The sequence below is a fragment of the Zea mays genome, chromosome 3, assembly GCF_902167145.1.
Source record: "Zea mays cultivar B73 chromosome 3, Zm-B73-REFERENCE-NAM-5.0, whole genome shotgun sequence".
NCBI lineage: Eukaryota > Viridiplantae > Streptophyta > Magnoliopsida > Poales > Poaceae > Zea > Zea mays.
The window spans coordinates 193,388,325-193,403,040 of record NC_050098.1 but is presented as its reverse complement, the minus strand read 5'-3'; the positions used below and the strand labels follow the sequence as shown (position 1 = coordinate 193,403,040).

Genomic DNA, 14,716 nt, shown 5'->3' with positions numbered 1-14,716 from the left:
CCCTTGAAGCCTGGAACAAGCTACAGAAGAAACTAGTCCATCCGCTTAGTCAAAAGGACCGACCGTGGAAATCAAAGCACTGCCCCTGAGTCAAAGTAAACAGGAAAAGAGGACAAAAGAAGTTATTACCATACATAGAGGCAAAGATTCTTGGAACCAGAGACCACAAACAACAGGGTCATCGACCCCACCACTCACCTGTGCCCCTCGCACGCGTGCTCGCCTCCATGCGCACTACCACCGCCCCACGCCCCCTTTGCAGCGCACTACCGCCACTCACGCCCCCTTTTGCAGCGCACCCACCGCCATCGTCGCCGGCAACAGCCCCCCCTTCCCCTTGTCGCACCTGCTGTCTTGTGTCACCTGCTCCATCACTACCACTCCACCCCCCCACCAGCTCCCTCAACTCCTATCTCGCTCAAAGCAAAACACACTCTAGATAGACCCCCCTGCCAAATAGCAAGCAACTCCATTTTCCACTCCCTCGCCCCTAAGATCACAATGCTTGGTGATTCTTGGGTTGAAGACTGTTGTACATGGTTCATAGTCTTTGGTTTCCTCCTCTGTATGATGGTAATACTCATTGATAGAATTCTCCAGTGGGAAGAGCAAAGAGAAAGAAAGAGGTAGTGAAAAGTCAAAAGTGAGAAGAGAAAATAAGACAGTGAAGAGAAGATAAGAAGAAGGTTCTCCCAGAATCAACCATGTGCGAGTCATCCCTCCACAGCCTGCTCAAGCAGCAACAGCAGAAGAAGGACCCGTAACACCCTTGTTATGAGGTACTTCAAGGAGATCAAATCCCCAAGATTCAAGAGTTCCACCCTCATTCTTTTTAAGTGGGGTAGTGTTCCAATAAGGTTCCTGCTATGGAGAAAAAGAAGGCCTGTAGCAAGTTTATGGAGGACCAGATCATCAAAGCATATAAGTTTCTGGATGAGAAGTAGTCACCCAAGTTTTGTTGATGAAACACCAGAAGACTAATCAAAAAGGAAATCCATGTGGAAGTTCGCAAGAGGAAGGTTTGCGTGTCGGCATCGATGCTTCTTCAATAAGCTAGCTGCCAAGCAAAAGCTAGAAGCCTGAAGATGATTCTTGAGTAGCCAGAACCAGCGTTTGCAATCAGCAACCGGATGCCCCTCAAAGGCCAGATTTTGTTGAAGTTCCATCTCCTCGAAGAGTCTGCAAAGTGAAGATATGTAGCTGAAGTAAAGCTATACCCATAACCCTTCTAAGCCGAATCTCGAGGACGAGATTCCTTTTAAGTGGGGTAGATTTGTAGCATCCCAAAAATTCAAATCCTGAAATTTTCTCAAACTCGCTCTAAATTCAAAATGAATTTCAAATTTCATTTCAAAATGTTTGTTTGCGAGTTGATATCAACAAATAAAGTATAGTGGTCTATATTCTCTCTAAAATCCTCCTCAAAATATCCTACAAATATTTCCCTAGTGATCCCCCTCAAATTGTTTACAAAAATACTGCCTAGATATTCCCTAGTGATCCTCTTCAAGTTCTTTCCAGAAATACTGCCCAAATATTTCACCGATATATCTCCAGGTATTTTCCTCTTGAGAAATACCTTCAGAATCATTTTTTAAGTCCCTACAAATATTTTCTTCATAACTTTCCTCATGCTCATACGTATACGTATGCCTCCAATGTCAAACGGTGAGCTCTACAAGCAAATCTTACTTATACAAGACAAATACATGCTAACCTTCCACTAATCCTCTCATCCTCCCACTAATCCTCTCATCCCTCCCCCTAATCCCCCCACCATGGCTATAAATAGAGGGCAAGGGCCTCCTCTCATCCCACCCCAAGCCATTTCATGGCAACTCTCTCCCACCCCCACACACACCCACTCCATGTTCCACACAAGCACACACTAGCACAAGGATTGTTCGATCGTTCTTCGATCGTTCGTCCCCTGTTCTTAGTTTGTTCGTTCGTTCGTCTGATCGTTCGATCGTTCGTCCGATCGTTCATGGTTCGTTCGTCCGTTCGTCCGATCGTTCGATCGTTCGTCCGTTCGTTCGTCCAAATAATCTTTTTCCTACCGTTATGCTGCCGAAATTCCGATCGTTCGTTCGTTCGATCATTCGATCGTTCATCGTTCGTTCATAGTTCCTATTCATCATTCGTTCATAGTCCCTATTCATCGTTCTTCCAGATAATCTTTGTCCTGCCGTTATGCTGCCGAAATTCCGATCGTTCGTTCGTCCGATCATTCGATCGTTCGTCCGTTCGTTCATCCAAATAATCGTTGTCCTGTCGTTATGTTGCCGAAATTCCGAGCGTTCGTTCGTTCGTTCATTCGATCGTTCTTCGTTCGTTCATAGTTCCTATTCATCGTTCATCGTTCGTTCATGGTCCATATTCATCGTTCTTCCAGATAATCTTTGTCCTGCCGTTATGCTGCCGAAATTCCGATCGTTCGTTCGCCCGATCATTCGATCGTCCGTCCGTTCGTTCATAGTTCATATTCATCGTTCATCGTTCGTTCATAGTTCCTATTCATCGTTCATCGTTCGTTCATATGACTATTCACCATCACTATTCACCGTTGTTATTCATCATTACTATTCACTGACACTATTCACCATCGTTACTATTCAGTGTTACTATTCATCATTGTTACTATTCATCATCGTTACTACTCATCGATGATATCTAGCAACTTTTTCGTTGTCACTATTCATCGTTACTATTCATCGATTAGCCGATCACCCCAAATTTCAACTACTCATACATCATGTTGTCTAGTCCACCTAAGACCAGCCAGACCCATATTCCAGTCATACGAACTCCGGTGACTGTGATTTTTCTTCCAGTGGGAACTTCCCATCTGGTCACTCATCCCAGGTTTCTCCAAGTTGAGCACGCTTAACTTTAAGATTCCTTCGAACCAGGCTCCCAAACTCAGATTCCAATAATTCTTGTTTCTAAATTCTTATCAAACTATTCCCTATCCAACCATGTCATCCCTTAAGCATGGTTCATATTCCAGAAAACTCCCAAAATACTCTTGTCTCATATTCTGCCTATAACTCTCCTGTTCATACTAAGTCAGACGATTCATTCGTCACTATTCTCACCAACAGTGAACTTCACTATGCTACACCACATACACCCAGCTATAAATACACCCAGCTACCCTCTCCCTCTCCACACACACTCAACACCCTCAGCCAAGGCAAACACCCAACCCACTCAGTTACTCTGCTCTGCCGGCTACACACATAGTGTCGCTTCGCCTCCAGTCCACCCTCCTGGTAAGCACCTCCGCTCCACCACCAGTAATATCACAACACCACATGACACAGATTCTACTCAAGACTCTACCCATCCATATATCACTATTCTGACCACTATACTAAATATTTGATGGTATACTTGCTTGTTTGTATGTTTGCTTGTTCATGTTGCATAGTTATCGGAGCGTTCGTGCCGTCTCGTGGAGGCCAGATCCGCGAGTCTACGCTAGGCAGTGGAGCTAGAAGCCAGTTCCGCGAGCTCCCCTTCCCCCTTCGCCGAATAAGCACGGCAAGCTCACTGGATCCATTTGATGCATAATTTACCTATGATTTTTCAACCACAACCCTCAGCCTGTTATTTTATGCATGATATGATTTTGAGACAAGTTATTATGGCCACCCAGCCGCTTGCCGCAATCAATCCCTGATATATATGTTCCAAATGATTTGAGAAAGGGTGTGAGTTTTCAAAAGAAAATGCTTTTCAAAATGTGTATGATGAAGGGTTTTCACCCTTATCACCTTGTGAGTGGGATAATCAGGGACTCCCTGGTTTAGGGGAGGGCCTAAGGTGTTGGCTCAGCTGGTTTAGGCGTGAGCAGAAGGATTGTCCCCTCATATAAGGACCGGTTTGTCATCTTCACTACCTGTACTCTTTAATAGTACAACCACTCGAGACTGTGTGGGCAGTCACTCAATCTGAACTCGTACGGTCCAACCCTAGGGTTATGAAGGCTGGGGAGCACCGGGAGAATAAGGAGGGGGAAAGTTTTGTCCGGTTTGGACATGGTGGTGGCCTGACTCCTTCCGGATAACCGTTAAGGTTAGGACGTGCGGGGAAAGAAAGAGAGTCGGATTCGGGTCTCATTGGCCATGGGATCGCAGAGCCGAACTAGTGGGTAAAGTGTACACCTCTACGCAGAGTTTGGAAACCTATTCGAATAGTCTGTGTCCACAGGAATGGACGAGTCTGGTATGGTATGGCAATTAATGTTTTGTTTTCCAAAAAAAAGATGGTTTTGAGAAAAGTGGTTTTTAAAAGGTTCGGCGGATGAGCCGTGAGCTATGGTGGACGGGAAGTCCAGTAGCTGTTTTTGAAAATGAAAACCAGTGGGAACTGCTGAGATATCTGGATGGTTTAGTCCAGAGGATTTTGTTATAATACTGAAAAACTTCTTGCTCCTTTTGGAGAGGATGCGCTTTGCAAAAATACAAAATGTTTTTCAAAACAACTCTGCATAAAATATTGTTGTTTCTGCAAAATATCCTGAACTCCACATATTCCATGCATTATATCTGATTTCCCCATTCCGCGGGTGAAGGTGGGCTGCTGAGTACGTTTGTACTCACCCTTGCTTATTTGTTGTTTTTTAGAGAAAGGAGATCGGGTAAGAGTTACGACTGTTCCCAACCTTGTCTGTGGTTGTTGGACCGCTGAATTGCTTCGCTGCGTATATCGGGCTGCTTCAGCCCCACTCTGATGATATGTCCCGAGTTGTGGACCAACTCTTAAAGTTGTTCGCCACCTTTATAGGTTTGTATCGTTTAAGCAGATCTGTAATCATCTGATGTATAAATGTGTTTACTAGCCTCCTGGGACTAGTAATTGTATCACATTTGAGTCCCAGAGGATTGTGGCGCTTCACTGCCCGAGGCTGGGCTCGGGCGAGGCGAGATCGTGTCCCTTGAGTGGACCGAGGCTTGACTTAATCGCACCCATCAGGCCTTTGCAGTTTTGTGTTGATGGGGGTTATCAGCTGAGATTAGGAGTCTTGGAGGTACCCCTAATTATGGTCCCCGACACTTCCCGATACATGTCTTTCATCTAAGAAACGATTATATGTTAACACAACTATATGCAAATAACAGAAATGATTTTAACTTATACATACACGTATTTCACAAACTATCTAACAAACTATAGTCATCATATGAACTATATATCCTAGGATTCATAACTAATAGCAACAATCAAAACTAATAATGGAAACTATACAACGTAATATACGAAACAAACGAATCAGTGAGACACCATACCTTGGTCCACAAAGTTTTCCAACTCGAATACAACGATTCGAGCAACTTCGATCGGTTTTGAAGAAGATTGAAATGGAGAGAAAGAACAAAGAAGAGGTGGACACAGCTCTCCGCCAGGAGAACGGTCGATTTATAGGACTTTCTAGCTCGACGCCAAGTTCTGGGGCGCCACGTCAGCGCCACGGTAGCCCTGGCCGCCGCCGCCACGTCAGAGCTCGGCGTCATAGGCTATGACGCCGAGTTAAGGTCCAAAACATTAAATAAGTCATCTTGAGGTATAAACATATTTTTTTTTTGGAAAATGACTAAAATACAAAAAAAAAAGTAGTGAACTCGTGGTTGGTGGACGTCTAGAATAACTTTTCTGAAATGATCTTGTTGGGAAGTGGGAAGTCTGCTATGTGGCTGTACCTGGAGTCGGTAATTTCTACTGCACTTTGTTCATCTGAACGGATTAATCAAGAACAGACAGATTCAAACGTGCATTCGAGGTTGTCTTGTTGATCTGAACTTGCTTGAGATCTGATTATCTGGATATTTCGCCTACTTATTGTAAAATACGCTACGCACTAACATATATTCGCGGTGAATCCAAAGTGCAAAACCGAACCATTTCATCTATTTGCGGTAAAAATACATATATCGCATCAGACAGTATATCGGTATAAATTCTAATAGACTGTCTGTCGGAATAAATATGTTAGTCGGTATATCTTTTTAACGTCTAACCGTCCGTCGGTATAAACATGTCTATCGCTATAAGTTTATGCCGACGCCGCTTACAGCGTCAAAAAGATTAGTCGGTTTAACTCTATAGCGACTGATAGTACGTTGTTATAACGGTTTATACCAACTCTAAGGGCTTGTTCGGTTCTACCCCAATCCATATGGATTGAGGGGGATTAAGGGGGTTTCAATCCCTAGTAAGTCAAAATCCTCTCCAATCCCTCTCAATTCATATGGATTGAAAATAACCGAACTAAGCCCTAAGTAAGTCGTTATAGCTAGGTTGTGGTATGGTGTACAGTACGCCGCTGCCTCGTCGTCGACCCGGCTCGCTGCACCAGCCCCGCTATTGAAGGGGCTGTGCCATCCAACCAACCTGGCACCCCATCGGTCCGGTGCATCCGTCTCTCCAGTGGCACCCTGTCCAATGATCCAACCCAACATCCAGCCAGCAGGGCGGGCAGGCGGGACGCTTCATGTCATGTGCCTGGCCTGGCCTGGCCGCGACCGCCGGCAGCTAGCTCCATCGGAAGGGGACGGCACGTATGTGGGCGCGCCCCGCCCCGGCCCCCCCGAGCCAAGCCCCGTGGGCTCCCGGTCCCGGCGCTTTCCTTCCTTTCCTGCGAGGAGATTGGCATCCAATCCAAATAATGGACGTGCCGGGTCGGCTGCACATGCCATGTCTCCCACCGGTCCGGTCCGATGACGATGCGGTCACCAGACCTCCATCGCCCCCGGCCCGGCCCCCCTCGTGCCTGTACTCGCCCATAGAAGAAAGCAATCGTGCCGCTGCCGGTGTTCCTTCTGGATCTGCTGACGCGGTGAAACCGGCGGTTTTTAGCGCGGACGAGCGCCAACCGCCAACGATGGTCCAGTAGTAGAGTAGACAAGGGGTGGACGGACGTCACGTTACTCCGCCGCTCCGATGCATGCGGCGAGGGCAGGGCCAGGCCCAGCCGTGCATCCATGGAAACAGAGCAGCGACACACCAAATAGCTCGTGTTCATAGCCGCTGCATGATGGCTTTTGGTGCTGGTGCAGTGCGGCCAGGCAGGCAGGCAGGCAGGGCCATGAATGATTACTGCCGCGCTCTGTGCAACTGTGCGTCCGAAGCCTTGTGTGTGAGGTACGGAATCGATTTTTGTATAAAGGCCAACCGGTCCCTCGTGTTCCTGTGTCCCCTGCGCTCGTGAACCCGCGCGATTCGGTGGTTGCAAAGGCTCGCGTACGGTATATTAGCTGGCTTCGCTGCTAGACATGGACGTGGTTGCCGTCGCCAACGCCAAGTGCCCCCGTGTACGTGGTGTGGTTTCGCTTGCCCGTGCTGTGTGTGTGTTGCATGTGCAAATGCTCATGGGATGGATGCATGCATGCCTGGTAATTCTGACAATACTTCATTTACTTGCAGCCGGCGTTTACTGGATGGAAACCCAGCGAAAGAGGACAGAGAACAGTGCCTCGGAAAACGACCGGTGCAGTAGCTAGCGGTAGGAGTATGGCTTCTGGTACGTGGCCGCTCGCACAGTTCCCCCGGCCCCCGGGGGCAGTCATGTTCATGTTCATGTACGAGTACGGTCCTCTCCATATCCCTGGCAAGTGGGCTTTTAAAGTTGAAATCATACAGGCAGCATGAATGAATATCTCATATTATATCTTTAATCCGTAGGGACTCGTCGCGTCGGTCGAACCTCGCCATCGGGGCCGATGGTGTGTACCTGCATTCAGGTTCATGCAACCCACCCGGCCATGAGCTAGCACAGACACGGGGCAAAGCAGCGCGTGGCGACCCACCCTGCCTGCCGTACGTCCCATAAGGTCCATGTCCATGCATCCAAGCGACGCTGGCTTTATCCGGCGGAAGCGTAACCAACGCATGTGCGCGCCGTATCATGACACAAGCACGTACGGTGATCCCCGATCAAATCGCTGGCGTCCAACCTACACGCGCGGAAGTAAACTAGAGAATCATCCGGGCCGGCCGATACGTCTGTTGCCTGCCGTGCCGCTCTCTCCCACACCCAGAGTAAGCTCAATGATGTGTCCCCAACCCCCATCATAATAAATTAACTGCTGCGATTGACACCAGTTGCTGCAACGGCAACGGCACGGGAGTATAGGTTTCAGATCAGACGATTTGCAATGCGTCGTCGGCGGCGGCGAGTAGTCCATTGATTAATACGGGGCACTGCTTCCATTATGCGACGGGAACGAGTTGCGCATTATATTAACGCGCGGTGATCGTGCATGATGGTCGACGATCGAGTAGCTCGCCCGCCGGAAAGGAAACGGACCGGAAAGGGGGGGCGATTGGAATCGGACGGAGCACGGGAGGAGTGAGCGCAAGATTCCTTGCCAGCTCGAAAGACGGGACCGACCTGTCTTTCCGGCGTCGCCGCCCGCCATCCCTTTCTTCTCCCCCACTCTGCACAGCCCAGGCGCGTGCCACGCCTATGGCTCCTTGTCGATCGGACGGACCTAGTGCACCGCCGCAATCATACGTACTAGTATGCACGAGCTCGTGGTTTACGTGGATCCAGTAGCCAGCCATTCCTGTAGGATACCTACAGATGCTTCCTCGGCCCGACCGCGACCGCGACCACGACCACGACGGCCCGACCCCCGCTCGTGAACCACTAGAGGACACCGGCCTGCTGTCATGTCACGTCGGTACAGCGTACGCGTACGCGCTTGTCCGTCAGCCCGTGTGAGCCAGGTACGGACCGCTCGACCCCGGACGAGGGCATTCGTTGTCAGGGTGCGGTCAAAAATCACATGCCACGCACGTACGGTAGGCTCAACCATTCATTCACGTTGGTTCTCCACACCGGGCATTGTGCAGTTGAGGTATAGTATAGCCTTATCTCTCTCTTTTTTTATATTAGAATAAAACGGTGGTTAAGGTATCTCTTGGATTGGTCGGCAGTCTGAGGTTGAGCGAATTTGCACCTGCTTTATTATTTGGTCGGTCGGGAATCAGTTATCTATGAGCTGTTTCTTTAGAGCATGGCACATGTACATCCACATCCTGAGGCAGCAGCAAGATAGAGTTGAGTCAGTGTGAGCACTATTAACCACCCAAAACACACATCTTATCATATATTTTCGACTGGCAGTCAAGATAGAGTTGAGCTGTTCCTCGCGACAAGTCTTTTACCACCAGCAGAAAGTCGCTGTCCTCCTTGGACTGTTCACGAATCGGCCTTTTTTCCCCTACTAGTCCCGTTGCCCACTTTCAAGGGACCAGCAACATTTCACTCCCTGTCTGTCCGTCGGTATGTTACTTCCTACTGGCCCATTGACGTTCCCGGCCAGGCCCAACCAGCGACCCTCGCCCGCTCGATCCAACGGCAACGGTACAGTCACTGCAGGAACCTCCAATGGCGAGCCATGCGTGCAGGCAGCACGCATACGCGCCCTCGTCACCTGTGAGTTGTGACGCAACCTGTCCCTACCTACCGGACCCACCACCACCACCTTCCTCTTCCCTCGGCTCTTCGCGCCTCGCCTCGCCTCGCCTATATATAACAGTCTCGCGCCAATCCCCTCATTCATCAGACGGACTCACAGCTCGCAGCACCTGCACCACTTGACAACCAGCCAGCTAGCTAACCAACCGGCGGAGCCAAGAACAAGCAAGAGACAACTTGCCCCGTCCAGGCAGCATGTGCAACTCCAACGTCAAGTCCGCGGGCGTCGCCCAGATCGACGGCCGCCCGGTGCTGCAGCCGGCGGGCAACCGCGTGGCGGCGCCGGACGCCGCCCGCCCGCTCAAGAAGTCCCTGCACAAGTCCTTCTCCATGCCGCCTTCCTACGACAACAATGCCACCGTGCCCGCCCGTCCCGCCCCTGCCGAGAACACCCGTGCGGCGCCGGCGCCGCCTTCTCTGCTGCCTCCTACGACGCCGGCCCCGGCCCCGGCCGCCGCGAGGGCGACCAAGGCGGCGGGCGCCGTGCCCGCGGAGAAGCCCAGGTCCAAGGCCAGGAAGCCCGGCGCCGTGCTGCCGGTGGCGACGTTCGCGGCGCCAGAGGCGTTCGAGCCGGCGGGGAGCATCGCCGCGGCGCGGCGGGAGCATGCCGCGCAGGCGCAGGCGCAGCGCAAGTCGCGGATCGCGCACTACGGCCGCACCGCGTCCTTCTCCCGGGTGGAGGGCCGAGTCGGCGCCACCGCCACGGCCGAGCCGGCCGTCCCAGCCTCCCCCACCACCGGGCTCGACGAGAAGCGCTGTAGCTTCATCACGCCCTACTCTGGTAATAATAAGCAAAAGCACAACAAAGCTATACTGCTTACTGCTTGACGGTTGACACAACTGTGCGCTAACGTGAGCGCTATTCTGCTCTGTCCTGCGGCGTCCAGACCCCTTGTATGTGGCGTACCACGACGAGGAGTGGGGAGTGCCCGTGCACGACGACGAGTAAGCAAGCATTAATCCCTGGTCCTTGCAAACGGAAGCTGCTGCTGATAGTAGCAGGTAGCTCACGGCAGCAGTTCTCACATGTGGTGGCACTGAAATATGACAGGTTGCTGTTCGAGATGCTCACACTGTCTGGCGTGCAAGTCGGGGCCGATTGGACTTCCATCCTCAAGAAAAGACACGTCTACAGGTGGGGGGAACAGTCGACACGACACAGGGAGGGGGGCATCAAGTGCTACGTCTCGTGAAATATCTGTGCTGATTTTTGATCTGTATTTGCCTGGTCACAAAATTAACCAGGGAGGCGTTCTCCGGCTTCGACGTGGATGCGGTCGCCAAGTACACCGAGAAGCAGATGGCGTCGCTGAGCGCCGACTACGGGCTGGATTTGGGCACCGTCAGAGGAACCGTCAACAACGCCTGCCGGATTCTTGAGGTACCGTCGTCAACTTGATTGACCTCAGTCCTCAGTTGAAGTTGGTAGTGTTTCTGATAAGATACTAGTAGTTCCAGTACCACATCTCGCAACCGAAGCTTAACCGAAAGATGAAGGGAAGCGGTCAATTAATGAAGGGAAGGCCTTAGGCCTGTATGAAACGAAACCAGTTTAGCAACTGAAAGCGAAGTCTTAGCTGAATCCCTGAACCCTCTCCGTCTGAGCCGCGTTCTGCCCTTTATTATTTATAAAGGTGACCACCCTGGCGATGCGCCGCGGAGCAAGTGCGTCGTAAAAGCAGCTGGGCACAGCCAAAAAGAGTGAGCCCTTGTTAATGGGCATTTTGGGGACGGAGCAGGAAAAGATGCTGGTTGTACTTGTTCGTCACGCCTTTATTAGTTTTAAGCTTTGCTTCTTCACATTCTCGCGAACGCAAGATGATGTCCCGCGCGTCTCCGGCAGAGGAGTACCGTGTGTTGCGCACCACTCTGTCGCGGACAAGGTTCCATTTTCCAAAACGGGCCACTGTTTAGCCGGTTCCCTCTAACCACCAATCAGGCAGTGCTCGGTAGCTGCTGCCACACCACCTAAACTAATCTATCTATCGGTCAAGTAGTTACTACTATTGGTGTGTATATATATACATATACATTAGAGCATGGCATGCAAAAGGATGTAATTAATCTGATGGCGTTGCAGGTGCGGAGGGACTTTTGCTCGCTGGACAAGTACGTGTGGGCGTTCGTGAACAACAAGCCGCTGTCGCCGAGCTACAAGTACAGCCGGAAGATCCCGGTGAAGACGTCCAAGTCGGAGTCCATCAGCAAGGACATGGTCCGGCGCGGCTTCCGCTTCGTCGGCCCCACTGTCATCCACTCCTTCATGGAGGCGGTCGGGCTCACCAACGACCACCTCGTCTCGTGCCCGCGCCACCGCGTCTGCTCCGCCGCCGCCCGCGTAAATAACTGATTCTGCTGACGACCACCAAGCAAAACACAAGAGGGAATTATCTAAGGACAACCAAGACGAGAGAGAGAGAGAGAGGTAGCAGTAGTAATATACAAAAGAGAGTGTTGGCGGTTTGCATGTGTGTATGATGACCCAGTGTGCTTGTGTAGATTAATTACGGCCTCTGATTAGCGAATGAATGATCTTGCTTGCTGTGAATTGCATGCCCCTCTGGACCGCTTTAAGGGCATATGAAGAGACACCAAAACAATTCTCTACAAGAGATAACTAATAGACTTTATTATATACTAGAGTATCTACAAATATTAGTCTATTAATAAATGCAAAAGTAAATGCGTACGTAGAACATTGGATCAATATAACATACGACGTATTCGTACAATAAAAATGATGGTATCTGTTATTATTTGAGTTACGAGTCAGAAATATCTATTCACAGATAGAGGATTTCACGATTTTTTTAAATATACTTTTTTAAACACCTCGAGAGCATCTATATTATACACCATTGTACATGTGGTAAGTACCACGTGACGTGGGTACCACCACTACCGTCTACAGCAGCTTGTATCCTACAATTGTAGGTGTGGATTAGGAGAAATTAGACAGCTCATGTTTTTGGATGCCCATTAGATTGGCTAAATGCAGAATAATTCTATGCTGATAAGAGCTAATAATGGTTAAATAGTTTATTAGTGGGTAATCAACTCATGTTTAATCTGTTTTTTATAAGGTGGACTAATTTGTAGCTTTATTGTGGTGCAAACAGGCTCCTAGATAGCGATGGTCGATGAGGGAGTCGATGACGATGATTATAGGAAGGAGAAGACCGGCCGTGTTGTGTGGGCTACCTGCATGTGGATGTGGGTGGCTGGTCTGATTAAAGTGCGATAACAGCACTATCACGGCAGGGCAGGGCAGGCCACATGTGGTGTTGCAGGCAAACGCATGTGCAAGAGAAAGAGAGACGGAGGGACCGAGGGAGAGGGGGAAGGAAAGGCCCGCGCCGGCCCGCTTCGCTGGCGCATGTGATCCCCCTTGCCCCTCCTGCACAGCACAGGCTGCAGCTCGCGCACTTTTCAGTCCTCGCGCTGTGCTGCGAGCGAAACAGGAGGACGGACGCGGACCCCATCGACCGTGCCAGCGGCCATCTCCCCGGCCGGCCAGCTGCGATGAGTCGTCCGTCCACCCATCTTCAATTCTTCCATGCATCATGACTCATGTCCGGCAGCTAGCACTAGCAGGCGAAAATGGCACGATAGGACGTGATGTACTGGTGCGAGTCGCGTGGTCGTGTCGTGTCGTGTCGTGTCCTGCCGCCGTTATGGGTGTGACGACTTCGTGCGCGCTACTCTACTGTATTGGCACTTGGCACGCAATTAATCAGGCAGGCAACGAGAAACAAACAGAAATGCTGTACGTACCAGGCTACCAGCTATGGGTCTACTTCCTACAAAAGGGTGTGTACGTGAACGTCTGGTGACTGACAGATGCGAGATGTCTCCGGCACCCTTGCCCCCATGCCCCCCATGGTCGGTCGATGCACAATCTTCTTTCCGTGGAGTCGATGAGCATCTCCCGTCCGCCCGCGAGCTGAGAATCTCTGCATCTATCTGCCGCGCGCGGCTTCGCTGCACTGCCCTGCCCTCTGGTGTCTGGGTCTGGGGTCTGGCTATATTTGGTTGTTGCTTTTTAATTTGCATGGTTTTATGGCGGGAACAGTGACTTGTTGGGAAGCTTCGTTATTCGTTAAGCTACAGGGCCTCCGGTTCCATGTGACTCTGGTGGATCTATCACACGCCACAACTCCATGATTGATCTGACTACAATGCCATTGTTTTTCTTCTTCCAAGGCTTACGGTCTCACTATAGAATAGGAAGAGCAAGGACCACCAAGTTTTTTTTTTTGTGTTTCATAATCTTGTTGTTACTTGGATTGGAATGTGTGGCGAATGTTTTTGGCCCATACTTGGATGCAACCACTGGAGTTGACGTCGTCTTGGTGTGTATTTTGGGTATCAGATCATACGAGAGTGATGGTGTGAATGTGTGATAACCGTGTGTGTATATATAATAAAGGTTCAATTTATTTATAAATATTTTAAGTTAAAAATAAATAAGAAATTTTAAAAGAAAAACTTTTGTTTTGAGCCAGCCCACCTTGCTGGCCGAGCATCTTCAACTTCAACCTCCAGACAGCCGACGCTGGAGTGGCCAGGGGCTCATGATAAGGCATTCAGTGACCGGAGAATCAAGCCGGCGCTTCAGTTGATACATTAATTAGCCATCTACATCAGCTTTCTGCAGCAAGACTAACAACTCTTCGGAACTTCACCGTCAATCACCATAAGACTACCCACAGCGCGTGGTGAGCATCGAGACGTCCACTGACACGTCCAGTATTCAACATCGTTCCAAAATCATACAATATGCAAGCATCGAAGTGGGGCCCGTTCAAAGATAAACAATGGCACATGCATTCACTTCTCTCGTCTGCGCATTTTCTCAGCACCAGAGTAACTGACAATCCTGGATGCCGGTGTTTTTTTTTACAAAATCTTTTCAATGCTATCCCAACTTATACTAATCCCTTCAATGCCATCAAATTTTATAGCTTTCCTTCAATACCATCAAATTTAAATTCTAGTATCTTAAATGCCATTGCCGTTAGTTTCAAACTAACACCGTTAGTTCTGTTTAAAGCAAATCTCTCCATTGCCATCAAAATCTATATCAATCCCTTCAATGTCACTAGAAATTGGTTTGATCTATTTGGATTTTAAAAATTCTAGAATAAATAAATATGGACCAATTCCACAATTTTTAAAAACTTTAGTACATATTTTTTTTGTAAACATCAAAAATTACTCCGCTACATC

General features: G+C 49.5%; 1 protein-coding gene across 1 annotated transcript; it reads left to right on the top strand.

Moving 5' to 3' along the window:
- Nucleotides 1-9,580: 9,580 nt before the first annotated feature.
- Nucleotides 9,581-12,032, top strand: LOC100191724 (DNA glycosylase superfamily protein). Its single transcript, NM_001317175.1, has 5 exons — nucleotides 9,581-10,268; nucleotides 10,375-10,432; nucleotides 10,539-10,622; nucleotides 10,733-10,868; nucleotides 11,568-12,032. The coding sequence occupies exons 1-5, from the start codon at nucleotides 9,683-9,685 to the stop codon at nucleotides 11,835-11,837; spliced, it is 1,134 nt and encodes a 377-aa protein (NP_001304104.1). The 5' UTR covers nucleotides 9,581-9,682; the 3' UTR covers nucleotides 11,838-12,032.
- Nucleotides 12,033-14,716: the final 2,684 nt, after the last annotated feature.